The sequence below is a fragment of the Rhineura floridana genome, chromosome 3 (assembly GCF_030035675.1).
Source record: "Rhineura floridana isolate rRhiFlo1 chromosome 3, rRhiFlo1.hap2, whole genome shotgun sequence".
Classification (NCBI taxonomy): Eukaryota; Metazoa; Chordata; class Lepidosauria; order Squamata; family Rhineuridae; genus Rhineura; species Rhineura floridana.
This window is the reverse complement of record NC_084482.1, coordinates 49,484,103-49,511,043: the sequence shown is the minus strand read 5'-3', so window position 1 is coordinate 49,511,043 and position 26,941 is coordinate 49,484,103. Positions and strand designations below refer to the sequence as shown.

General features: G+C 44.5%; 1 protein-coding gene across 10 annotated transcripts in view; it reads left to right on the top strand.

Annotated features, from left to right (window-relative positions):
- The window catches only part of SDK2 (sidekick cell adhesion molecule 2), a 474,185-nt gene that overhangs the window by 372,098 nt on the left and 75,146 nt on the right, over positions 1–26,941 (top strand). For 5 of the 10 annotated variants that reach the window (XM_061615701.1, XM_061615699.1, XM_061615697.1 and 2 more), the window contains exons 5-10: positions 13,505–13,638; positions 18,963–19,074; positions 19,641–19,831; positions 20,257–20,340; positions 24,183–24,377; positions 25,025–25,147. In XM_061615701.1, the coding sequence (XP_061471685.1) occupies positions 13,505–13,638; positions 18,963–19,074; positions 19,641–19,831; positions 20,257–20,340; positions 24,183–24,377; positions 25,025–25,147 (839 nt within the window). Of the gene's footprint in view, positions 1–13,319; positions 13,393–13,504; positions 13,639–18,962; positions 19,075–19,640; positions 19,832–20,256; positions 20,341–24,182; positions 24,378–25,024; positions 25,148–26,941 lie in introns of those variants that run through there. The other 5 variants (XM_061615703.1, XM_061615700.1, XM_061615698.1 and 2 more) reach the window with 2 other exon arrangements.

Genomic DNA, 26,941 nt, shown 5'->3' with positions numbered 1-26,941 from the left:
CTGAATGGGGATTTGAACTCAGGTACCCAGGTACTAGTCCACCCCTTTAACCACTACACCATGCTGACTCCAAGAATTAACAGAGTGAAAAGGATGTTAAAAGTGTTTGGAAAAAGTACTCCCACCCCACCCCCCTTTGATAACAGAACCACATGCTTCCATTTCTTGTTTTGGAATAAGATACAATAACAACCAACCAGTCACAGCTGGGCATGCTCCCGGTATGCATAGCAGCCAAAGTGAAATATTCTACATCATGGGACTGTAAGCCGTTGCACCTGAATCCTTGAAGGATTTGCCCTCAAGGAGTCCTTCCAGTGGGTTTTTCAGAAGGGGCTTGGTATTACCGCTTCAGCTCCATAAAGCTATTGCAGAGATGGAAAGCCTGTAGCTCTCCAGATGTATATAGACTGCAGATCCCATCACCCCTGTCTATTGGCCATACTGGCTGGGACTGATGGAGTTTCAGTCCAGAAAGATCTGGAGGCCCACAAAGGTTCCCTGCCCCCTTCTATGTGGCTTGGAATCTGTCTTTTGCTTTCTTTTCCATGCAAAGGAGAAGGAATGATCCTTCTCCTCCCCAAAGGCTTGTTTTTTCATTGCACATTTGGTTCAACAGGCATATAGAGGAGATGTGTAAGATCATATTTGAATAAGATGGAGAAACACACAGAATAAGAAGCACAATATGATTGCATTCCCTCTACTCACAACAGTGAGTGTTTCATCCAAAATAGCCCTCTTGGAGATTAATTGGGGCACTTACCGCAAGAGCAAAACGCACAAACCCACATTAAGTGCTTTACCATCACCACCACCCCACCATACACAGAGACTAACACAGCAAGGAGATTATCCATACAGCCAGAAACATACACGTTTCCTCTGTATGAGCAAAAATCTGACAGATAGCGCAGATTGCTTCCCTCCCCTCAGCAGTCTCTGGCTGTGTGTCCCTATTCACCTTAGGAAGTGCTTCCAGGTGGGTGTTTGTTTATTATGAGATCGGTGAGCCTCATACATGCAAGTTTTTTTGCAGCATTCACATGACATCATTGACATCAGACTTCCAGCCCATATTCCCAACCCTCATTTAATTCAGTTTTATGATTTCCAGGGAAAATCTGGTAAGGTAAAAAAAGCCTGTTGCCAATGACCTGCTTGTGATATCTCAGTGGCCTGCTTACAGTTTTAAGGCCCCCTTCCCCATCTAGAAGGACTCAGAGACTTTTTCCTGCTCTCCTTCTGCCTTCCATCAGTGGAGCAATGCATGCAGTTCTCTGTGGGGCAGCCTGCATTCCATCACACTTTGCCAGCTAAGTGTCCCTTCAGGAGCCGCTGTGCCTAATGGCCCATTCTCCCACCCTGCCTCGGAGGCATCACAGTGCAATACTTGCATGCGAATTCCATTCCGTTCTGGCTCTATCAGCCATATCACAGCAATTACAGCTGATTAATATTCATAAGAGAGTGCAAAAGGGTCCTTCCTTGAAAAGTGGATCCAGCAGTGGTGTCTGTGAGTGAGAAATTCCCAAGCTGTTGGCTTGGCAAACAAAGCTGTGGTTTCCTGCTATCTTAGAATAAACTGAGTTTGCACTCCCTGGATTTTTGATGGTGGCCACTGGCCAATGATGGTTCCTGTGTACATATCCCATTGAACTGAATTGTGGCCTGGAACCAGGATTATGCTATTCACTTTGTTACTGGGCTCACTTTGTTCCATCATTAGCACATAGCTTCAAGAGCTACGTTCCTGTTGCATCCTCCCCCCCAAAAAAAGAAAGTGTGTGAGTCTTTACAGAACAGCAAATGTGAGCTTGCATAGCTACAACAGAAAGAAAGAACAGTGGCTCTTACACATCTACACTTTTTCCCCCTAACCTTAACTCAGAGAGCAATTGCCGTATTATCTCCAGTGTCTTTGCTGTCTTGACAGCGGTTTTTGGGGGGGTGTCTCTGAGTCTTCCCCTTCCCCTTATCACATTGCCCCCAGCTGTTGTCTTCTTCCAAGAACCATCATGGTTACTGAAGAGGCTTCACACTTTCCCAGCACCTACAGGGATCTGGGAATTAATGCACTGAGCTTGTTACACGGTATGCAAGGGAGCAGGTTGCCTATAGATAAAAATATGGTTTGGCAACATACACAGCATTGTGAATATTGATAGGCCAGGATGGTGCCTTGCAGGCACCCCGCAAGAGAGGGTTCCATTATTGGAAGAGGTACAAAGCACACCCTGCAAGAAAATCACTAGTAACCTGCTCTCATCAACCTTCACCCCAGTGGAAAGGCACGAGGCAGACACATTAGCTGAGCTGTTTATCCGAGAGAATCCTGCCACATCCCCTCTTAATGGGATAAAATGCGAGGGAATGCAGCTGAATGTGTCCTTGTTAAACTAACATTAAGGATGTTTAACAGATGTCTCAGGCGCATCACATTAAAATCCGGAGATAGTCTTGATAAACTAATGGCTTTGTTTATCATGGAGAAAATAAATTTGAGAGGGAGGGAAAGAGAAAGATGTAAGAAAGGGCATTCACTCTTTCTTAAGGGTTGTAATATTCTGTTCAGGAAAGAGGGGGGGAAATTGCCATGTCTCCTTACACAGACAGACACATTCATAGTGAGATACAGCATTTCCCCTCTAGCAAAGGGTAATTTTTCAGGAGTGGAAGCTTTTCTAGCAGCCAGCTCTCTGCTTGTATGCTCCCAGGCATAGTTCACTCAAAGGGTTTGAAGGGGGGGGGATATGGAGCCCAGCACACTAATTTAACAGATAGAAAATGTATGAAGTTTGATAAATGTTGCATGCATGCTGCAATATGCATGTGGCCCAGAATGGTGCAACTAGCCCCATGTGTATCCAGTAGGGCTTTGTGCTTATGATCCTTGAGCAGCAGTTCTTACTCTTCATCCCATATTGTGCATTCTTGAATCTGCCTAGTTCTTATTTTGTTCATTTCTCTCTGTCACTCGCTTTTCCTGACCCTTTTTTCTACTCTTGAGTTCTCTCCCAAACCTATCCTTGTGCCTCTCTCCTGCCTGTCTGCCTTGCTTCCCTTCGGCACAATCCCATTACAGTTTACTTCCCAAGAACCAATCTAGGTGTCACTACTCATGTTCCAGTTCCAGTGGTGTGCCCTCTGCCATGTACGCTGTAATAGCAGAAAAACGTATGGGTTAGTAAGTTGGGTAATGCATCTCAAATGCTAGCACTAAGGCACTGGTGGGGAACCTCTGACCTACAGGCCTTGGAGCAGACTCTACCCACCTTTCCCTGACCTGGTGTCCACACTGAATCTCGAGACTCTTAAGTACCCTCACAGTTCTTCCTTTGCATCCCCAGTATGAATTCAAGCACTTAAGAATGGGCTCCTGGGTCTTTCCCTTGAAGTTGAGTCACTGGATAACAGGTGATTGACAGGTGGACAGCCCTGCCCACTTATCAAAATGGCCCTCGGGGAAGAAGAGGATTCTGCACCCCTGCACTGAGAGAAGTTGTAAGGCATCCTTCATCTCCTACTCTAAGAACATGATCCTAAGGATCAGCATTAGCTGCACGGGAGCAAAGTCAGACTGAGCCTGGCATGTGTGGTTGGGAACTAGCTGCCAGAATACTACTATGTATATGGCAACTGTACTATATCAAGACCTGTTACTTGTATGTATTGTGACTGATATTTTTATATGTTTATTTATTTTTTCTTAAAGGCAGGGTATAAATCAATAAAATAATAATTATTGGAAAACACTGTCCCTAGCACTCTGTGAGGAATATCCCTCACTTCTCCTTAAATACTAGCAAAATGATGTTTGGGGGAATATTTGGAGGGAGGATTTATAGGAACACAGGAAATTACCTTATACCAGGTCAGGCTTATTTGTCCATTCAATCCAGAATTGCCTGCCCTGATTGGCAGTGGCTCTCCAGGGCCTTGGACTGAATCGTTTCCTCTTCATCTGCTACCAGATCCTTTTTAAGTAAAGGATTGTAACTGAGCCTTCTGCTTGCAGAGCATGTGCTTTACCACTGAGCTGTAGCTCCTTGTACCACAGGGCTCTATCCAGAACTTGGAAAAGTTACTTTTTTGAACTACAAGTCCCATCAGCCCCAGCCAGCATGGCCACTGGATTGGGCTGACAGGAGCTGTAGTTCAAAAAAGTAACTTTTCCAAGCTCTGGTTCTATCCTCTCCCCCATGCTATGCAACATCTATGTAAAGCCGCTGGGGGCTATCATCAGGAGGTTTGGGCTGCAGTGTCGCCAATATGCGGATGATACTCAGCTCTACCTCTCGTTTAAATCTTCACCAGAGTTGGCTGTAGATACCGTGTCCAAGTGCCTGGAGGCCGTAAGTGGATGGATGGGACGGAATAGGCTGAAGCTGAACCCTGATAAGATCGAGGTGTTACTCGTGGGAGACAAGAGAAGGTTGGGAGATATAAACCTGGTGTTTAATGGGGTAAGATTGGCCCTGAAGGACCAGGTCCGCAGCCTCAGGGTCATTCTTGACTCACAGCTGTCTATGGAGGCTCAGGTCTCAGCAGTGAGCCGGGCAGCTTGGTATCAACTCCATCTGATACGGAGGCTGCAACCCTACCTTCCTGTCCATCTTCTCCCACGAGTGATACATGCCCTGGTCTCCTCTCGCTTAGACTACTGTAATACGCTCTACGTGGGGCTGCCCTTGAAAACAGTCCGGAAACTACAGCTGGTACAGAATGCGGCGGCACGTTTGATAAAGAACAGCCGTCGCCGTGATCATATAACTCCAGTATTAATAGATCTTCACTGGTTACCAGTTGTTTACCGGGCCCAATTCAAAGTGCTGGTATTAACCTTTAAAGCCCTATATGATTTCGGCCCGCTTTATCTGAAGGAGCACCTCCAGCATCACCAATTATGCCGCCTGACAAGATCAGCCACACAAGACCTTCTCTCGGTCCCACCAGTTAAAACAGCTAGGCTGGTGCGGACCAGAGAGAGGTCATTTTTTATTGTGGCCCCCACCCTCTGGAACTCCCTTCCTTTAGACCTCCGCCATGCCCCCTCCTTGATGGCTTTCTGCCGATCCTTGAAGACCTGGCTGTTCAGGCAGGCCTATGGGGTTTCTGGGGTGGGTTAGTTTTTAATGCTGCTGATTACATGTAAGAGTGGGTAGCTTAATTATTGAATGTTGTTGTTATGGTTTTATATTGTATTTTATCCTGTTACTGTACGTCGCCTAGAGTGGCCGTTAATTCGGCCAGATAGGCGACTCAAAAATAAAATTTTATTATTATTATTACTTGTATTGCAAGGACTCCTGGGGTGCAGTGCACCTTTGTGTTAACAGAGGCACATTCTCCACCCCACACCCAGTGGGACAAGCCATGCAGAGTCATGGGCAGACAACAGGTTTTGTCCTTGCCAGAAAATTATCCCGAAGTATAGCACTTGACTTTCTTCCCTCACTGGATACAGTGGTGGCTATTCATGGGATTGAAGTAAAGAGGTGCATTCAGGACACTACTGAAGTGGTGACTGAACTTGCTACCTGCAACTAGGTGTTTCTAGTCCCTGAGGATCAATGCTGCTCCTTGGTCATGTTAGCATATGATGAAATGTTATCTATTTATTTATTAAATTTATATCCCGCCCTTCCTCCCAGAAGGAGAATGGTGGGAACTTGCTGATGGAAGACAAATGGCACAAATTTGCACTTGCTCTTTTCACACCAAGAAACCTCGTAGGATGTCACGCAGGAGAATCAGAAGAGAGAAAGTGTTCCAACCTTAGCCCTGCAAAGATATAGAAACTGCCTTTATAAGGAGCAAGGGACCTATGGTCCTCCAGATGCTGCTGGAATGCAAATCCAATCATCCCTGACCATTGCCCATGCTAGCTAGGACTGAAGAGAGTTGAAGTCTTACAACATCTGGACAGCCACAGGTTTCCCAGCTGTGCTTTATAGGAGAATGTATTGCAGAGTGACAGTTGGTGCACAAAATACCAAGAGCTGCACTAGACCTAGCAGCAGATTCTATGTGCTGTTCTCTTGGCACAGAGCAGCCCACATGAGTATGAAATACGCAGGCAAATATCTATGATACTAATCACCAACCTTGATTAGGGTTAGCTCCAGGCGCTATTGGATGAAACCGATTATCTATATCCATTTCAACCGGGGTTCAGGCCTGGTTTTGGCACTGAGACTGCCTTGGTCGCCCTGTTTGATGACCTATGTCGGGAGAGAGACAGAGGGAGTGTAACTCTGTTGATTCTCCTTGACCTCTCAGCGGCTTTTGATACCATTGACCATGGTATCCTTCTGGAGAGGCTTGCGGAATTGGGAGTTGGAGGCACTGCTTGGCAGTGGTTCCGCTCCTACTTAGCGGGTCGTCTCCAGAAGATAGTGCTTGGGGAACATTGCTCGACACCGTGGGTTCTCCAATGTGGGGTCCCGCAGGGTTCGGTTCTGTCTCCCATGCTTTTTAACATTTATATGAAGCCGCTGGGGGCGGTCATCAGGAGTTTTGGAGTGCGTTGTCATCAGTATGCTGATGACACGCAGCTCTACTTCTCCTTTACATCTTCTTCAGGTGAGGCAGTCGACGTGCTGAACCGTTGCCTGGCTGCGACAATGGACTGGATGAGAACTAACAAACTGAGACTCAATCCTGACAAGACTGAGATGCTGTTGGTGGATGGTTTCTCTGATCGGATGGTGGATATATACCCTGTCCTGGATGGGGTTACACTCCCCCTAAAGGAACAGGTGCGTAGTCTGGGAGTCATCTTAGACTCTTCCCTCACACTTGAGGCTCATGCAGCCTCGGTGGCCCGGAATGCGTTCTACCAACTTCGGTTGGTAGCCCAGCTACGTCCCTATCTGAGTAAGGAGGACCTCTCATCAGTGGTACATGCTATGGTAACCTCGCGTCTGGACTACTGCAATGCGCTTTACGTAGGGCTACCTTTGAAGACGATTCGGAAGCTACAGCTAGTGCAAAATGCAGCAGCCAGACTGCTAACAAGAACTAAGCGGTCTGAGCATATAACACCTGTGCTAGCCTGTTTGCACTGGCTTCCAATATGCTTCCGGGCCAGATTCAAAGTGTTGGTACTTACCTATAAAGCCTTATACGGTGCGGGACCACGATATCTGTCGGAATGCCTCTCCCGATATGAACCGGCCCGTACACTACGGTCTACTACGAAGGCCCTCCTCCGGGTTCCGACTCATAGGGAAGCCCGGAGAGTGGTGACAAGATCTAGGGCCTTCTCAGTGGTAGCCCCCGAACTATGGAATGGTCTCCCCGAGGAGGTGCGCCTGGCGCCGACACTATCATCTTTTCGGCGCCAGGTTAAAACCTTTCTCTTCTCTGAGGCATTTTAATTCCTGTTAATTGTAAATTATTATATTTTGATTTTAGACTGTACAGTTTTGTGTACAGTTTTGTGTTATTTTTATTGTATTTTTAATGTTCACCACCCAGAGAGCTGTTGCTAGTTGGGCGGTATATAAGCTTAATTAAATAAAATAAATAAAATTTCACATTGATTTTGGCTGTATATACTAGGCTTGAACATTAGTCTGCCTTATCAGGGAGAGGGGTCAAAATGCTGGTGGAAATCTGGAGTAATTTATTAAAAGATGTCTCCTTTCCCCCCCCATCCCCACAAAGATATTCATACACCCTGCCCAAAGTAAAAGCTGTTTTTTTAAAAAAAAAAAAATCCTGCCAATTGTTGAAAAAAAAACTAGTTTGTTTATGGTTGTGGCATTTTCCACCAAAGTACCTGCTCTGAAGTTGTTGCTTTGGCTTCACCTAATCTGGCATGTTGTCATGTGTTAACACTCTCTAGCCACTTCTGGGAACCAACTTAAATCTGCCAGCTGCTATTCTTTAAATATATATAAATGGATTTTTTGGCAATCAGTGCACTCAGAGGGCAAGAACACCTTAGCTCTGCCAGTGAGTGAAGGAGAGGACCCGCTGAGCACATATGTGAGAAGGAGAGGGCCAGTGATGAGGCAGCAGTGCCCTTCATAGAAGAAGTCCTCTTGAGAGTCCATGGGGGGGGGGTTAACAGGAAAAAAATATAACGAGTTGTGAAATACAAAGTAAAACATGTTTGACATGTAGAACTAAGGGTACTCCCAGACTGGGTGTTTGTTGTGGGATCAGTACCCCTCATGCAAGTTGATCACAGCATCTTCACAATGTCAGTGTCCTCAAACTGCCAGCCTGTATCCACCCACCCACATTTAATCTGGATTTACCCTGTCTGGAGGAAATCAATACGTTTCTTTAAATAAAAAAAAAAACTGTCGCCAATGCAGCTTGTGATGTCTCAGTGGCCCATTTCTAGTACAGTAGGGCCCCGCTTTACAGCGCTTCACTATACAGAGTTCCGCTAATACAGCGGTTGTGAATTGTAGAAAGGCCCCGCTTTACAGTGCTTGTTCCGCTTTTACGGTGTTTTTTTGCCACCGGGCGCCATTTTGGTCAATGTAAGTCAATAGGATCCGCTTTACAGCAGTTTTCACTTTGCAGCAGGGGTCCGGAATGTAACCCGCTGTATGAGCGGGGCCCTACTGTACCAAGCCTGCATCTGGAATCACCCTAGATCCAAAAGAGAACTGCCGGATGGCACAACATTTGATACCTCTGGATATGTGAACATTTGGATTGTGATTGGAAGGGTTCACACCTGGAAGAGTGTGATTTGTTCCTTCCCACACCAGTTGCTAGTGAGATATGGAGACACATGATCAGGCCTTTTCAGTAGCAGCTCCCAAAATTTGTAGTTCACTGCCAAGGGAGACCCAGGTTGCCACTTTCCTTGAATGCATTTAGATGGCAAGTGAAGACAATGTTATATGGACAAGGTTTTCATGATCTGATTATTGATGATCATTTGGGGCTGCTATTTACCTTTTTGTGTTGTGTTGTTGTATTCATAATTTTATTTTTCTGCTTCTGTAGAATAGATGGGAGGAGTGATTTGATTAGATAGGTTCATCTCCACAGAACCTATACCATTTTCTGACATTTATTCACATTATAATTAAGGGCCAACATATCCAGTGAGTGGTAGTTACTAAAATGTTTAACCATGGCACACTCTGCTCACTGCAAATATTTGAACAAGGCCTGAATATTGAGTAAGCTTACTCTCTTGTCATTTCTTTCCTTTCCTGCTTGCTTTGTTGTTACCTTTTCTTTGTCCTAATCCCAGTAGCACTGAAATCTTCACAGTGCTGAGATCTTAAATCTTACGTTTCATGACCTGACAGCAAATTAAATCACACTTACAATATTTCCATCTTTGAGTAGCTAACACTGCAGTCCTAACCATGCCTGCTCAGACGTAAGTCCTACTGAACTCAATGGAGCTTACTCCCAGGCAGTGGTGGTTGGTGGCTCCATGTTAGTGGTGCGGTGGAATCTACATCCTGGACAGCTCCTTGAAAGTTCAGACTAAAACCCGGAGCAGATTATACAGCCCCACTGACATGGAGCCACCAGCTGCCACTGCTTCCAGGTAAGGGGAGTTAGAACTGCAACCTTAATTCCTTTATATTTAGGGTTGCCAGGTTCAGGGCCTGAGACTGATCCTGTATCTTTAGGAGAAGAGAAAGTCAGCCAAGTGCAGGTGTTCTTGCAACTCTGTAATGGGAAAAACCACAAGGTGGAATTCTCCCTTCCCCCTGCACAACTTTTAAAGATACAGAAGACCTCTGGGAGGCCGGGCCTGGCAACCAAGAGATCTTCTGTATCTTTAAAAGTTGTGCAGGGGGAACGGAGAATTCCACCTTGTGGTTTTTCCCATTACAGTGTTGCAAGAACACCTGCACTTGGCTGACTTTCTCTTCTCCTAAAGATGCAGGATCAGTCTCAGGCCCTGAACTTGGCAACCCTATTTATATTGCCTTAGTGGATCTAATCTAGTTGAAATTGTATTAAAAACCACATTTTTTCTAATAAATATTATTGCACTTTTGAAATACACATATTGGTATCCATGCCCTCAGGTAAAATATGGTATACTGTATGCATGCAGTTGTTGTTTGCAGTAGTAAGGAGTTACAAACTCATATGAATGCCTGTCACATAAGTCTGCCTGCTTAAAAATGTCTGTGCCTCCATAGGTGAAAAATAAAGGCAGCATAAACACCATCTAGGTCACGCTTCCTGGGCCAAATAGAACCCTTGTTTCAAATCCTAGGAGGATGGACAGGTGAAAAAGACAGGGCTCCTACACCTTTAATAACTATGTAGAAGAGATCATTTCAACAGGTTTCACTTAATAATTAAAGGTGCAGGACCCCTGTTGTGTTTTTTTCACCTAGCCACCCTAAATCCAAGGTTAGAAACATTTGTCTGAACACGTGAGTGTTAAAACTATGTAGATGGGCAGGGGTGCACACAAGCCCCACACCCAGTGTCCCCATGTGCATGGTTCCTCTCAGATCTTCTTGTATTAAGGACAAAGTTCTGCAGGGGCTTCTATGTGTGTTCAGCTGAACCCACATAGAAATTTCTGAGTGGTTTGGAACCCTGTCTTTATCAGGGTTGCTGATCACACAGGGGCTTTTACGCATATTCAGCAGAACACACATGGAAGCCTGCATCAGACCTTCTTGGAAAGATCTGAGAAAAGTCCTCACATATTGGGAGTTGGGCATGCATGCACACTTCTGCTCTTCTACACACTTATAACCCTCGTATCTTCAAGCAAACTCCTGAAGAGGGCAAAGCTCTCCCTGGCTTGTAGCAGTAACCATGACTAATGTTGATGCAAAGATAGCAATGAACCGTGGTCAAAGAAGACAGAGGAGATCTGTGCCTGGACAAAGAGAACATATGTGATTCCATGGCCTCTGTGAACCTGTGGCCTTTTCTCAGCCCCCCAACTCTGATTAAGGCTAACATCTGCAAAGGCTCTTTGAGTCACTACACAAAACACATTAACAGGGATGTTAACTTGGTTCTCACCCTCTCGACCCCCTCCCAGCGTCAAAAAGCAGCTGGGGAGCCCGTATTTGATTGGAAAAACAGCCCAAAGGTTTAAAGACACTCCCCCTTTGGATTTGCACAACTTCTTCCCCCATGGCTGCATTTCAGTTTTTTAAAAAAATCTGTTGCGGGACTAATCATGCATTTAATCTAATTTGGCCCCTAGAGACACATTTGCCCTTTATTAGGTGGAGTTTATCACACACAAAGCATACCAGTATAACACATTTCTACCAAAACCTCTTTCCATTTATAAACACTGCCGAAAAAACGCATACATGCTCTTTAAAAAATAAAATACCCATGCCTGCATAGATTCAACAATCACAGAACCGCTAGATTTCTCTTCCGTATACAGACATTGTGGTGCAATTGAATATGTAACCTCCATTATGCAGGAAGTGAACTGGTTGCCTTTCCATTTGTGAAGGCAGTTTGAGATAAAGCTCCTTTATCACAACTTTAATGGCAAAATATATTTCCCCTCCCCCAGCCATTTTGTGCCTCCTGCATATTAGATCATTCTGTAAAAAGGAAAACTGTTAATCTAGGAGCATCCAACTTGTTCTTCCTCCTGAACCCTTAGTCACTGGAATAATTTAAAGGCCAGCCCCAAGATATGGGGAAGATTTTTATTTTATTTTATTTTATTACTTTTCATTTGAGATGAAAGTGGCTTCAGTGTATTGTTAATGTTTGGTTTATGACTGAAGCTGGCTGCTCTTCTAGAGTCACCTACATGTGTTACATGCATGCATGCAGACTCACACATACTCCACTCACAAGTGGAGAGGGATATCCATCATATCTGAACTAAAATGACAACCCAATTGTACCCACTACTGTCCAACAAATTCGCCTAGACTGCATTGTGATTTGTTCTGTGGTCTGTAGTTTTGCACCATCGCGGTCTGCAAAAGAGTCCTCTGATAGAAGGTTGCTGTGTTACATTTCAGAACTTCCCAGTTGGTTTACCTCTTGCCCATCTACATTTATGCATGGGTAGATCTATACACATACAACTGCAGAAACCTACCCCCACAATTGAGCATACAGAGAGGTACAGGCTATAGATGCCTGATGTACTCCCATTTCTAAAACCAAGCAGGTCAAGTCTTCGCTAGAACCTGGATACAAAACCACCTGGAAACCTCATATATACTGCTTTGAGCTCCTTGAAAGAAAGGCAGTATACACATATAACAAATAAACAAGATACTTGCACACATGAAGACATGATCCAAGTATACACTTGAGTAGGCATCCTGGAAATGTGAATGTGCCGGATTTGTGTTTATGTGTATATACATACATTCTGTGCTTAAATGTACACTTAACTGTTGGACTATGTATACTCATTCTGCACGCATGCGTGTGCACAAACGTGGGTGTGCACCAAATGAAATCATAATCATGCTAATGGTCTTTATCAAAAATGCAACACTAAAAATACCTCAGTGGAAGCACACACTCTCAGATATGTATATATACAAATGCAGAGTGCATTTATTATTTGACTGTATATCTCACTCTGTTCTGGGGGCTCAGGCCAAGCAGCAGTACTACGTGATACAAAAATGCTTGCCAGTATGCACCTGGTCATTCTATGGGATGTGGTTAGGTCCAGAAGTACCCTCCTGTTCACTTTTTTAGAGGAGGAGAGAATCCAACACATACCCTAATGCAAGACTTTGCTCTAGTTGGCCATATTCAACTAACTCGTTGCGCTAGCTGAAGCCAACACAAGGATTCCCACTAGCACAATGGGACTTAGCCCCCTCTCCTCCTCCCGTGTGCCCCTGCAGCCTCTCCAAATCTTCTCCAGGGGGGTGGGAGAACCCCCAGAACACAGTGCAGGGAAAGGAGAAGGGAGGTTGTTCCATCAGGCAAGCAGAAATACCTGTGCTGATGGAACAATCTCCTTGGTCCTACATTGAATACAACTCAGTATGTCTAGGGTGACTAGATGGTAAAGAGGACAGGCATCCTGAACCTTTAAGGAGGGTGTTTCAGCAACAAGTTTCACCTGCTAAAATTCCCTGTCCTCTTTGGTGTTTGGCTACCCTAAGCACATTGAAAGAAAGAGAAAACATGTAGGTCTTTGCAAGTTTAACTCAGACAATATGCTCTCCCCTCCCCTCCCCCTTCAAAAAGTTGCTTGACTGCCTGTACTTGATTTTTGTCCGAGATGACAGAGTGAAGAGTCAGTTTCTAGGAAAAAGCAAAAGACTGAAGTCACACCAGTCCATGATGCATGTTTAAGTCCCCAAGTATGTAATGCCAAAAGCCTGTTGGGGAAAAAAACAGCATTCGTTATTGGTCCCCACATTGTTGGCTAACACACAATGGAGCATGTAAATCTATCATACTGGATTCTTTGAGGTAGGGGATAGATAGGGAGATGCAAACACTTCTCCTAGAAACTTCATTTAAAGAGGGTGTCTTGTGCCCTTGAGACATTTTCAGCTCTTAACCCATTCTTCATTCCCTTCAGAGCCATCACACTGGAGAACACTCTTGTGATCCTGTCAACAGTTGCACCGGATGCTGGAAGGTATTATGTGCAGGCTGTGAATGATAAAAATGGAGACAATAAAACCAGCCAGCCCATCATGCTCACTGTGGAAAGTAAGTGACACTTGAGGTGAGGTGGGAGATACCTTTGAGTAAGAGTTGACCGCTTTTCTAGCAAGGCTGTTGTGCCTTTGCCAATGCAGGCAGAAGTTCAGCAGGTTCAAGATTCTTGATTCTCTTTAAGCTATAAGTATGAATGGTTTTAATATTGGAATTGTTTAATTTTATTTTAATCTATACTCTGTATGTTTTAATTATGTGCGTTTTTTATCTGGAAGCCGCCGCGAGTTCCAGTTTTGGAAGGATGGCGAGGTATAAATAGAGACAATAATAATAATAAGAGAAGGATGAAGCACCTGCTCCCACCTGCTAGTTCTTCCTTGCAATTGCAGTGGGATAGAGCACTGCAGAGCCAAGCTGTGTGTCAGGACTGATGGAAGCAACCGTTGGACAGATGTCCATATACGTACGGCTGCATATGCATGTGCATCCTTTTTATGAACCGGTGTATATCTCCATGCATACTTCTTCCTTAAGAGTATCAGCCACAATTACTGCTTGCACCTTTCATGACTAAGGGTGCCATCCTAAAAACACTGACTTAGGAATAACTCCCATTGAACTCAGTAGGGTTTACTTTTGAGTAAACATGCACAAACATGCATCCTTCTGGGAGAAAGGGCAAGATATAAATTAAATAAATAAACAATAATAAGCTGGGGCTGTCTGTCATATTTCTTCTGCTATTTATCATTGACCTAGCACTTTTAAATTAATGTACAAAGGGTTTTGCTATCTTTGTTGAGTTTGCTTCGCAACAACCCTGAGGTAAGTCACTATTATTCTAATGTTGTAGATGCAGCTGAAGAGTGTGTCTTGCCCAAGTCCATGCAATGAATCCATGTCAGAGATGAGACTTGAATCCCACATCTAAGTCAGGTTCTTCCTCATTGGCTTGATCGTACTGACTCCGCTTGATGAGAACCTTGTCCCTTCAATAGTGAGGGCCAGCTAGGTGGTCAAGGTATCAGCCTATGCTCATTCTAGATCAGAGATGTAGATCAGAGATGGCTAACCTGTAGCCCCCCAGATGTTGTTAGATTACAACTTCCGTTATCCCTAGCCGTTAACCATGTTGCCTGGGTTACCACCTGGAGGGCCACAGGTTCCTCACCTCTGTTCTAGATGGTTAAGCCACTGTCTACTTGTATGACTTGGGTAAATCACTTGCAGCACTAGCCTATGCATGTTTTACTCAGATGTAAGTCTCATTCCACTCAGTAGGGCTTACTTCCAGGTAAGTGTGCATAGAATTGCAGCTGAGCCTTTCACTGCCTCTGGTCTTGAGGGCAACAGCCCCCTGCAGCCTGGCAGGTAAAGGCTGTGTGAATAAATAAGGTGCAGGCTTTATAAAGTTTTGAGATGCTAACATAATAAGTAATGATAGCTTAAATAGCTGCAACTGAGTGTGAGACGGGCTGAGGATGTAGTTTACGTCTTGCCTGTTTTTCCCATAGACCAACATGTCTCTAAAGCTCAGCCTGTCGCCGGCATCTCTTTGCATCTGGCTTCTCCGCCTCTTCTGCTGGCTCAGGCCCAAGTTTAATTTGCAGTAAATCTCTGGCGAAGCTCCAGTTGGTGCTGACTAAACATTTCTGCCGACTCCAAATTTATTTAGACATTTTGGGCCACAGCTACAAGAGCTAGGAGGCTCTAATTACATCACTGGCATAGTCCCTGCTCCCTGCACCATCCAGACAATCTCCCTGCTACCAAGATGCTTGTGTGGGAAACTGTGTGGGTATCACATCTGCGATATGCTCTTCTTTGCTCCAAGGCAGCCTCTGCCCTCCAGATGCTTTGGCCTTCACTTTTACCCACAAGCCCCTGTTGTTGCTGTTATTACATTTATATCCCACCTTTCCTCCAAGTAGCTCAAAGTGGCATACATTTTTGTCCTCATATCAACCCTGTGAGGAAGGTTAGGCTGAGTGAAAGACAATGGCTGACCCAAAGTCACCCAGAGAGCTTCATGACTAAGGGGGGGGGGTTAATCCTATATCTAATCCCCACTTTAGCTTTGTTAGAGTCTATTAAGTGTAGTACACAACCCACCTCCAGTCCTTCTGTTCTCTGCTGTCCCAATATCTAGCACTCCCCATTGATCCTGATGTGGAAGCTTCCTCTTTCACACGTCTCAGCTTCACACAACCCTTAATCCCATCACAGGGTCCTTTCTCACCCCAGTCACAGGACCACCTTTTCCCCACCCTGTAGCTTTTGTCAGTTCCCTCACAGAGGGGACCCAAGAATTTTGTTTTGCTACCTGAAGCACAAAATCAAAATGGCATCCCTCACAGTGATGAAAGATAATAATAATAAGCTAAATAATTGGCATCCCCGAAACCTGTCACCTAAGACTGGCCTCCTCACACTCCCTGATGATAGCGCCAGCTCTGATTCCACATAATCCTAATCCACAGATGCTGTCACTATACTTGGGTTTGTGGTTTATAAGAGACTTGCCCAAATCCCTTACCCTTGGCCCACAGCACCCTTGCAACTGTTAAGACTTCCATCTCGTTTAAAATCCCCAAATTCACTTTCCCTCATAACTCTCAGCTCTTTGGGAATGGCCTTGATTTCAGCCTCCCAGCAAAGTGGTAAAATTCACATGAAATGGCTTTATGATTCCTCAGTCCCTCCAGATGATGTTTATTTCACAGCTGTTTTATGTCTCCCAGATTTGGTTTTTATCCCACCTCCCTCTTTGCCTCATTAATCTGGAGTGCTCTACCTCAGTGTGCAATAAACACCATAGTGCACACCTTTATGGATTCAGCTATATCAGCAACCTTGCAGTCCCAACCAACACGTCAGGGAGGGAGGGAGGGAGGGGGGAGTTTGTCACAGCAACTGTTTTGCTTTATGTGCTTATCCTCTTGCTGTTGCTTCTGCCCTTTCCCTCCTTTCCTCTCTGATCAGAAGAGCCCTGCTGGATCAGACCAAAGGCCCACCTTATCCAGCATCCTTTTCCCCATAGTGGCCAACTAGAAGTCTATGGAAAGCCCACAAGTGAAACATGAGCTCATGCTCATGTTCCCCATCAACTGGTATTTAGAGGCATACTGTCACCAATACTGGAGGTAATAGATAGCCATCATGACTAGTAACCATTAATATGGCCTTATCTACCAGTGAATGCCACCTGCTGATGCCCAACAAGGGATGGGAGGGTCGGTGGCAGAGCTCAGTAGAATTCAGAGGCTGAGGTGGGTATTGGACCTTAATGTTAGTGATCTCAGTTCTCTGAGTGCCAGCCCTTATGTCGTCTAAATGGCACCATCCACATATAAGAGGGAGGTATTAGCAGCTTTGGGGAAAATCCTAAAGCAATAAGACGTACACAAACATCTTTAGAAAGAACCCTAAGGAGGAGGAAACTCCCAAAACTGCCCATTGATGACAGAGGGACCCTCCAGATTGTCTGCCTGTCTGTCTCATCTGTCTGTCTGTCTGTTTGTTTGTTGCAGGTATATTCTGCAATTTGTCATTGACACAACAATAGCACATTAGTGGTGGATTTATACTGGACTGTGCATACATCATTGCATTTTGTTAGTTGTTCTGCAATGTGTCCCCATTGCTACTGCATTATTGCCATCTGGAGAGGTACTCTTGCTCTCAGTGGAGGCTGGTCCATTGGGGCGAATGGGTCATTGTCCCCAATCTCAGTCTGCTTTCAGCCAGCGCCCACTTGCCTGCCTTCTTTCCTACATCCAGTCCAGGCGGTGGCACTGCCTGTCAGCTTCCTTCTTAGTCTCAGTGTTGCCCTTGTAGAACTCAGCAGGGTGGAGGATGGGGGCAAAACTAGATTAACAGTGCAATCCAGTACATGTCTATTCAGAAGTAAGCTCCGCTGGGTTCAATGGGACATATTCCCAGGTACGTGTGCATTGTAAGTGGAGGAGAGCTTTGCGCATACCATGGACTGCAAAAAAGACAAATAATTGGGTGTTAGAACAAATTAAACCAGAACGGTCACTAGAAGCTAAAATGATGAAACTGAGGTTATCCTACTTTGGACACATGATGAGAAGACATGATTCATTAGAAAAGATAACAATGCTGGGAAAAATAGAAGGGAGTAGAAAAAGAGGAAGGCCAAACAAGAGATGGATTGATTCCATAAAGGAAGCCACAGACCTGAACTTACAAGATCTGAACAGGGTGGTTCATGACAGATGCTCTTGAAGGTCACTGATTCATAGGGTCGCCATAAGTCGTAATCAACTTGAAGGCACATAACAACAACAACAACAAGTGTGTATTGGATTGCAGTCTTAATTGACTCTTGCTTCACTTACTGTTAGCCTCCCTGCCCTTCTGCCCTACCAGTCCCAATGCGCACCATCCTTCACTGTGCTATTGCAACAAAAGTGAGACAACACATACACACCGAACGTCTGTGGTATGAAGGGCTCCTTCAGGCATTCCTTTGTGGGTGGGTGTGTTCATGATTATTTGTGCTTGTTATGGTATTGGGGCAGATGTTCATGATCAGGCTTTCAATACTGTTTACACCTTTAGAAGTTTTTGGGCAGACCTAGTGCTTTGTTTCTGATCAGTGCATGTCCAATAGATTCCTGCTGAAATCCTGTAACTATTTGTACCACATATGTTTTAGGTTTATTTTGTTTGTGTATGTGTTTGTAAAAGAATTTCAGTAGGAATATGGGACAGGGAATAGATTATATGTTTTTATTAAGTTAAAACAAATTGTTTGATCAGAGAGTGGAAGGTGTTTTTAATATCCCAGTATCTAAGGAAAAGATTGATGAATAATTCAAGTTTTTTAACTATCTACTCACTGTTTATTTATCTGTGTACAGTATGAATATTTGCTTATATCTTCACATTATCAAGAAATTGTAACAGTTAGTCTTAGATGCTAATTTTGTGTGTTATTTTACACTGTAAAATACACAGGCCATCATCATGATATATTTGTACCTTGTAGTATATTAAATATAAATATTAATACTTCTCATGCAAAAAGTTGTTTTTTAAAAAATAGTTTTAAGACTAATAATAGCATGGCACTGATTCTAGAAGGCTAGGTATGACTATATATGCTGGGAATGCTTAGGATAAATGGCAATACCTGACTAAATATACTTATTGAGATGCCTGCTCCTCGCTCAACCTGCCGTCCCATTGTTAAGGACAGCCTGGTACTCCCCAATAGCCCTTTGCTCCCAGGAAAGGGAGAGGTTCTGAAATGACCGGTATGCTGTCTGTGTGCATTGAGCCTGTGAATGTTTCTGTGTGATGCATGAACCAGTGTTAGATGTCAATACCACTTCATTCCTCCTCAGATGTAGGCGGCCCAGCTGATCCCATTGCACCAACCATCATAATTCCACCACGCAACACCAGTGTAGTCTCTGGCACCTCAGAAGTGACCCTGGAGTGTGTGGCCAATGCCAGGTAAGTGTCTACCTGTCTATCAGGCTCTGCAGCTGGCATCTTGTGAGACATGACTGCCCTGGTCCTGGAATGTTGAAGGTGATCATATGATCTGTTACAAGCCTGCTTTCCCATAAAGCATCAGACAACATGTTCTGCCTTGGCCCCTGTGGACCCCTTCCAGAACTCAGCTGAAGTTCTGGTTTATAGGAGCAAAACTGGGAAATGACTTGTTTAAGGCCATCAGAGGGCCTCTGCTGACATCTTGGTACCCCAACCTTTTTAGCCACAAAGGTCAATTCACACACTGCTATCTACCTTGAAGTGGAATCTAGCGACCCCCATATGTGAAAAGTACTTTCCAACAGCAGTGGCTAGGAGCTCCTCAAGCCTGACCGTTTGCACCCATAAATAGAAAATGATCTCCTTGATGTGTGTTTACATTCATACCTGCAAACTTGAACCAGGATACTGGGTATATGTTCCCTTGAGTTACAGAGATCTTTGGGCTCCTGGTGTGTTTTTTTATCTGGTGACACTGGCCCCATTGAAAGGGGTCCCCCCTCACAGGCTTCTCTGCTAACCAGGCCACTCATCAAGCTGCACATCATCTGGAAGAAGGGTGGAATGCCAGTGTCCAGTGGCATCAGCGACTATAACCGACGCCTGACCATCCTCAACCCTTCACTGAGTGACAGTGGCTACTATGAGTGTGAAGCTGTCCTACGCAGTAGCAGTGTGCCCTCTGTGGTTCGAGGAGCCTATCTCTCTGTGCTGGGTAAGGATGGGCACTGGAAAATGGGGAATGAATGGAAGCAAGGCTGTCAACAAGTTTGGGAAGTTTTGCTCAAATTCTGGAGCTGTTAGATCCCTAGGAATGAATGTACTTCTTTAAAAAAAAAACTTGAGAAGTATCAGCCAAATGCGTATGTAAAATTGTAGAGCTCTCAATAAAAATACTGAGTCAGATTATGAGTCCATCTAGCCCAGTTTTGTCAATTCTGATAGACATCAGGGTCATTTCCCATCACCTTCTATCGGATTCTATTGGCTGGAGATGCCAAGGGCTGAACCTGGACCCTTCTGCATGGACACAGCTGCCTACCTCTCAGCTATAGCGTTTTTCCATACAAGTGAGAGTTCTGTTAGCAGTTTGGTATAAAGGATGTTTGGTCAGTCCCATGTCTGGGTTCTCTCTTACAGAGCCACCTCAATTCACTAAGGAACCTGAGAGGCACATCACGGCTGAGATGGAGAAGGTGGTGCAGATTCCATGCCAGGCTAAAGGTAATTTTCCTTGACTCATCAGGGATCTTCCTGACCAGCTCAGTTTCAAGCTAGGGCAATTAATTGTGAATTTCTAGCACCCACCCTGCTGGAAACTTGGTTATGCAACAAGCCATTTCCCAGCAGAACTAAATTTTTGAAGTTTTAAAACATAAAGGTGGGTTAGGAAGGAATTGTAGAGCACCCATTCATATGCTGCTTCCCCTTTCTCTGCTTTTTAAAACTTACACATAAAGATAAGCAAATTTTCTAAGCACACTGTCAAACTTCAAAGTTAACCTTGAAAAGGCAATCCGAACAAAACAAGTATGACACAATGACGTCTGCCTGAGTCTGCAGACAGCCAAAGACAGGGGCCCAGTGCTAGATGGCAACTTCATTCGCAGCTGAAATTATGTCAAAGTCTGTGCTCTCTCTGTGAAAGGAGTGATGAGTATCTCAAGACAGTTCCAAAGGCTGTGAAGAAGAAGCTGTGAACTTAAATTGCAGGATAAATGCCTGAGCTTAAAACATAGCAGACATTTTCTAAGAATAGTCTGGCCAGGTGGTTGAGCTCCCAAAGGATATTGTGGAGGCGTTGAATATACTTATTTATTTATTTTATGAATCTCTCTCTCTCTCTCTCTCTCGCTCTCGCTCTCTCGCTCTCGCTCTCGCTCTCTGGTTAGAATTTCCAGTGTGGTTCATAATATAAAAAGATCATAAAAATACAATAAAACAACCACAGTTAATAAAAACAGCAAAGTAAAAGAAGCAATAAAAGAGTCAGGTATTAAAAGGAAACTCCACGAATGTTAAAAGCCTGGGGAGGGGGGAAGGTCTTCCCCTGGCACCAAAGAGGCATAAAAAGATGCTGGGTGAGACTCCTTGGGGAGAGAGTTCCATAAGCAGGGGTGCCACAACAGAGAAAGCCCCCTTCCCAGGTGCCACTTGCCTCACCTCAGACACTGGGGTCTTCTGGAGAGTAGCCTCTGAAGATCATCTTAATACATTGGCAGGTTCATTTGGGAACAGATTTTCAATCATGCAATCCTATACATGACTACTCAGAAAAGTGAGGCTCATTGAGTTCCATCTAGCATAAGTGAGGAATCATAGAATCGTAGAGTTGGAAGGGGCCTATAAGGCCATCAGGTCCAATCCTCTGCTCAATGCAGGAATCCAACTTAAAGCATACTTGAAAGGTGGCTGCCCAGTTGCCTCATGAATGCCTCCAGTGTTGGAGAGCCCACCACCTCCCTAGGTAATTGGTTCCATTGTCGTACCACTTTAACCGTTTGGAAGTTTCTCCTGATGTTTAGGCAAAATCTGGCTTCCTGTAACTTGAGCCCATTATTCCGTGTCCTGCACTCTGGGATGATTGAGAAGGGAGCCTGGCCCTCCTCTGTGTACCTTTCAAGTACTAGAAGAGTTCTATCATATCCCCCCTCAGTCTTCTCTTCCCAAGGCTAAACATGCCCAGTTCTTTCCATGTCTCCTCATAGGGCTTTGTTTCCAGCCTGTTCCAGTTTGCGTGCATCCTTATTGTTTATTTATTCATTTATTTGATTTATATCCCTCCCTTACAATAGAATAGAATAGAATAGAATAGAATAGAATCATAGAGTTGGAAGGGGCCTTGTAGGCCATCGAGTCCAACCCCCTGCTCACAGCAGGAAATCCACAGCTAGAGCATCTCCCGCAGATAGCTGTCCAGCCTCTGCTTGAAGACATCCAGCGAAGGGGATCCCACCACCTCCCTAGGCAGTCGGTTCCATTGCCGAACTGCCCTTACTGTCAAGAAGTTCCTTCTAATGTCCAATCTGAATCTACGCTCCTGCAACTTAAAACCATTAGACCTAGTCCTACCCTCTGGGGAAGCAGAGAACAAATCTGTACTCTCCTCTATGTGACAGCCCTTCAGGTATTATTATTATTATTATTATTATTATTATTATTATCATCTTTATTTATACCCCGCCCTTTTTCCAAACTGGAACTCAGAGAGTACTTAAAGAGTGCAATCATGTCACCCCTCAGCCTTCTCTTCACCAGACTGAACATGCCAAGTTCCTTCAACCTTTCCTCATAAGACTTGTTCTCCATACCAGCTATCATCCTCGTCGCCCTCTTCTGAACCCGCTCTAACTTGTCTATATCTTTCTTAAAATGAGGCGCCCAGAACTGAACGCAGTATTCCAGATGAGGCCTGACTAATGCAGAATATAGTGGGACTATTACTTCCCTCGACCTGGAAACTATAGCTCTGTTTATGCAGCCCAAAACCGTGTTTGCCTTTTTTGCTGCAGCATCACACTGCTGGGTCATGTTCAACTTGCAACCCACTACAATTCCAAGGTCTTTCTCACACGCACTACTGCTAAGCCGGGTATTTCCCATCCTGTACCCGTGCATTTTGTTTTTGTGGCCTAAATGCAGAATCTTGCATTTGTCTTTATTGAATGTCATTTTATTAATTTCAGCCCAATTTTCTAGTCTATCCAGGTCCCTTTGGATTTTATTCTTGTCTTCCATTGTGTTAGCTATCCCTCCCAGTTTCGTATCATCCGCAAACTTCATAAGGCTTCCCTCCACCCCATCATCTAAGTCATTGATAAAAATGTTGAAGAGTATCGGCCCCAGGACAGAACCCTGTGGCACTCCACTCGAAACCTCCTTCCAGTCTGAAGCAGAGCCACCGACAACCACTCTTTGAGTACGGTTTTCCAACCAGTTGTGAATCCACCTGACAGTATTTCCATCTAGTCCACATTTGACCAGTTTGCTAATCAAAAGGTCATGGGGGACTTTGTCAAACGCTTTGCTGAAATCTAGATAGATGACATCTACAGCATTTCCACCATCTACTAAGCTAGTGATCCGATCAAAAAAAGAGATGAGATTAGTGTGACAGGACTTTTTCTTGACAAACCCATGCTGGCTCCTACTAATCACAGCATTGTCATCTAGATAGTTGCCAATGGACTCTTTTATTATCTGTTCTAATATCTTTCCCGGTATTGAAGTCAGACTGACCGGCCTGTAATTCCCCGGATCTTCTTTTTTACCCTTTTTAAAGAGCGGGATGACGTTTGCCCTTCCTCTCAGCAGGATCCTTCTGAATGTGCAGTGTCCAGAACTGGGATTTATGGGAACTGTAATCCAAAAGCACCTGAAGAGTTACAGGTTCCTCACTCCTGGCCTAAGTGATCTTAAAAGCAGGATATTAAATGGCTCAGGGAGAATGGAGCCTGATGTAACTTTTTCTTTTATGCTGGAACATAGATAAGAGCTCCATGAGGCCTCTTGTAGTCTTACGATTTTTGCTGTTGATTCATCACAAGATTCACATTTTACTTGGGATTGTTAAATAAAGTTGTCCCGTCATTTGGAGGAAATCTGAAATTTGTTACATCATTAACCAGGGACTTAAGAGAGGGAGGGAGCGGAAGGAAAGTCTCCATGCGGTTTGATTGACCACAGAAGTTCATGACATTTTGGATGTCAGTGCCATACTGATGGGATTTGAAATTAATGCCAAGAGATGTGTTATCTTTGGACTAACAAGTGTAGAGGATAACAGATTTTGTATTGGTAGGGAAGCTTTATGGGTTGGGAATTAGGTAACTAAAGCCAATGCAAAAACATAAAAATCAATTTGAGAAATATGTGTGTATTCACTTCATGTTAAGAATCCATTGAGGAAGGATGGCAACAGATGAAAAACTCTGTTTTCATTTCCTCCTCATTGTCTAATGCCACCATCTGTGACCAGGCTCTTCCCTTTCTTTGAACTATTGAAAGAAGTTCAGATCAGTTCACAACATAGAAAAATACAGTCATAGAAATGCTTTGTATTATAGGTGTGCCTGCACCCAGCATGTTCTGGTACAAGGACGCAGTGCTGCTTGGAGTGGAGAAGATGTCTCGTTTCCAGCTCCTTTCCAATGGGAGCCTGCAGATCAGAGGGCTAATGCCAGATGACACGGGGATGTTCCAGTGTTTTGCCCACAGTGCTGCTGGAGAGGTGCAGACCTCCACGTACCTGGCCGTCACCAGTAGGTGTCAGCAAGTGCTTTGCTTGTGGGCTGCTTTGGAGCCACCCCAGTGTTCTTTGCAGGACCTACCACTAGGTAGCACTGGGCTGTGAGAAGCAGGGCTTTTAATAGTCCAGCTGCTCTGCTGTTTGAAGCACTCAGACAGGTTCATGTGGAGATTGGTAATACTGCAGAGAGCGATACAGAATAGCCATCAAGGATCCTGCAAGGTACATTTCCTCTATCAAAATGAGGAACTTTGGGCCGCAGGATAGGAAGAGGGCCAAGTCAGAGCCGATCTATAGGGAGCATGGCGGGCGTTCCATAGATAGGAGGTTGTTTCTCTGTTTCAGACATTAAAATGGATCATCATTAGGAGATGCTTTCCCCAGTACTCATTCAGACCCATTTGGGGTTGGTGGGGAAGGGGCCTGTGTGAAGGGAACACAAAACACAAAACGGTACCCATCACAAGCAGTGAGCCAGATGTGATCTGATGCTTTAATTAGGGCTCCTTCCCAAGTATTCTATTTATCTTTTGTTTGTCAGTGGTGGGTTCAGAGAGGGTTGGAAATGGACAAAGTGATGTTGCAGTATGCTGACTGTTTGACAGTCTAGAACCCTTCCTATAAACCTTTCTCTACCCCTACCCCACCTCTCCACTGCAGGCATTGCCCCCAACATAACTAAAGGGCCCCTGGATAGCACAGTAATTGATGGAATGGCTGTGGTTCTCAGCTGTGAGACTTCAGGGGCTCCCAGACCAGCCATCACATGGCAGAAAGGTAATGGTGAGTTGGAAAACTATTCACATTTTTACATAACTGTTTGCAAGAGTCAGGCACGGAAGTAAGCTCACTTGAAAGGGGACCATAGTTCAGAGGTAGATCACATGCTTTGCATCTAGAAGGTCCTAGTTTCTGCCCCCAGCACCTCCAGTTTCTTGTTTTAACAAGAATTCAGCAAGGGGTGGGAAAGACCGGGGCCTGATGCCCTGGACGGCTGCTGACAGACAGAGTAGTCAGTCCTAGAGCTAGAAGGACCAATGATCTGCCAAGGTTTTACGCTCAAAGCCTCCTTGTACCTTTGAAGCTATGAACTGAGCCACCTGTTATGGAACTCGTACAAATGAGCTTAACCAGACACACTATGGGCAGGCCCAGTGCTTGGTATGAACTAGCTTGCAGTGGAGACTGGTGGCTCCAATGTGAGTGGGGCAGTAAATCTCCTCTAGGCTTTAGTGTGAACTTTCAAGGAGCTGTCTAAGATGCTGAACCTATTTTGGGAGTAGATTTCAGCATCCTGGACAGCTCCTTGAAAGTTCGCACTAAAACTCAGAGTGGATTAACTGCCCCACTGACATCGGAGTCTCCACTGCTAGTTCAGTTTAACAAAGTTTGCTGAATTAGTTCAAAATCTCTGAATTACACCTAAAAGTAATTCCCATAATTGCCAAATGAAATGAATGTGGATTAAGTTCATTTTGGAGTAGAACTTTGAACGATTTCTAGTTCATCTTCAAGTTCATTCCCTTGTATGTATTTTTACTCTTTAGACTATTTGGGCCTTTAAGCTTAACTGTTGTAATTGTTGGGGAAAACAATTAAAGCAATTCACATTCCACTGGGTGTGTGTTGTGATGTTTCCTTAATCTTCTTAAGTACACTTTAGCATAGCAGCTTATAACATTTTGAATGATGGATTTTTTTTGCCAAGGATCATTTGGATGAACTTGAATTTAACTGTGAACTGAGATGAACCAGACTTCTTCATTTTGTAATGGGATGAACATAAACTGGAATTAGTTCCTTTTTTGGACCTCTTGAACTTGAACTAGTTCCTTTTGAAATGAACTTTCCCTCCCCAGTATCTGTAATCCATTTCCTGACAGAGCTGGAGCATGGAGAGGTGGGATTCAGTCCTTGAATTATCAGATGGGATAACGAAGGAGAGAAGAGAACATGATACCTGCTTGAAAGTCTCATGGAACAGAGAATTGGAGGGTTCTGAATTATCCGGAGTCCAACCTTGTACTCCAATGAGAATGCTTTCCAGACCTGTCCTAACTCCTTTTGTTTATACCAGCACTAGGTGCTACACAAACACACACGAGACTGCTGGTATTCCTGAGTCCTGATGTACAAGTACTGCAAGTCTGTAGAATTTACTTGTGCTACCATGAATTCCTAAAACCATGGGCCTGATTGGATACACAAATAAGTGGCATGAAGAAGAAATACTTCCCCATGTCTGCAGTTTCTTTCTCTTTAGACGGGGATATGCTGGTACACAGAAAAGTTGTGACAAAGCTGTTGGAAGCAAGTCACTGTAAGATGTTCTCTTTTCCAAAAAGGAGATGGTGACCAAACAATTTTATTTAGAGCAAACTCTACCACACACGTTAGGCATGAAAAAAGCCCGCCAGAAATGTGTCTCCTCAGCTGCCTCCGAACCTAGCCCACAGGTGGGAAACCTTTTTCCACATTCCTTTCTAGGCAACCATCCAAGGGCCACATGCCAGTGGTGGGCGGGGCCAGTAGCAAAGGTGGGTGGAGCAACAAAAGTTTTTATTCACGCATCCTTCT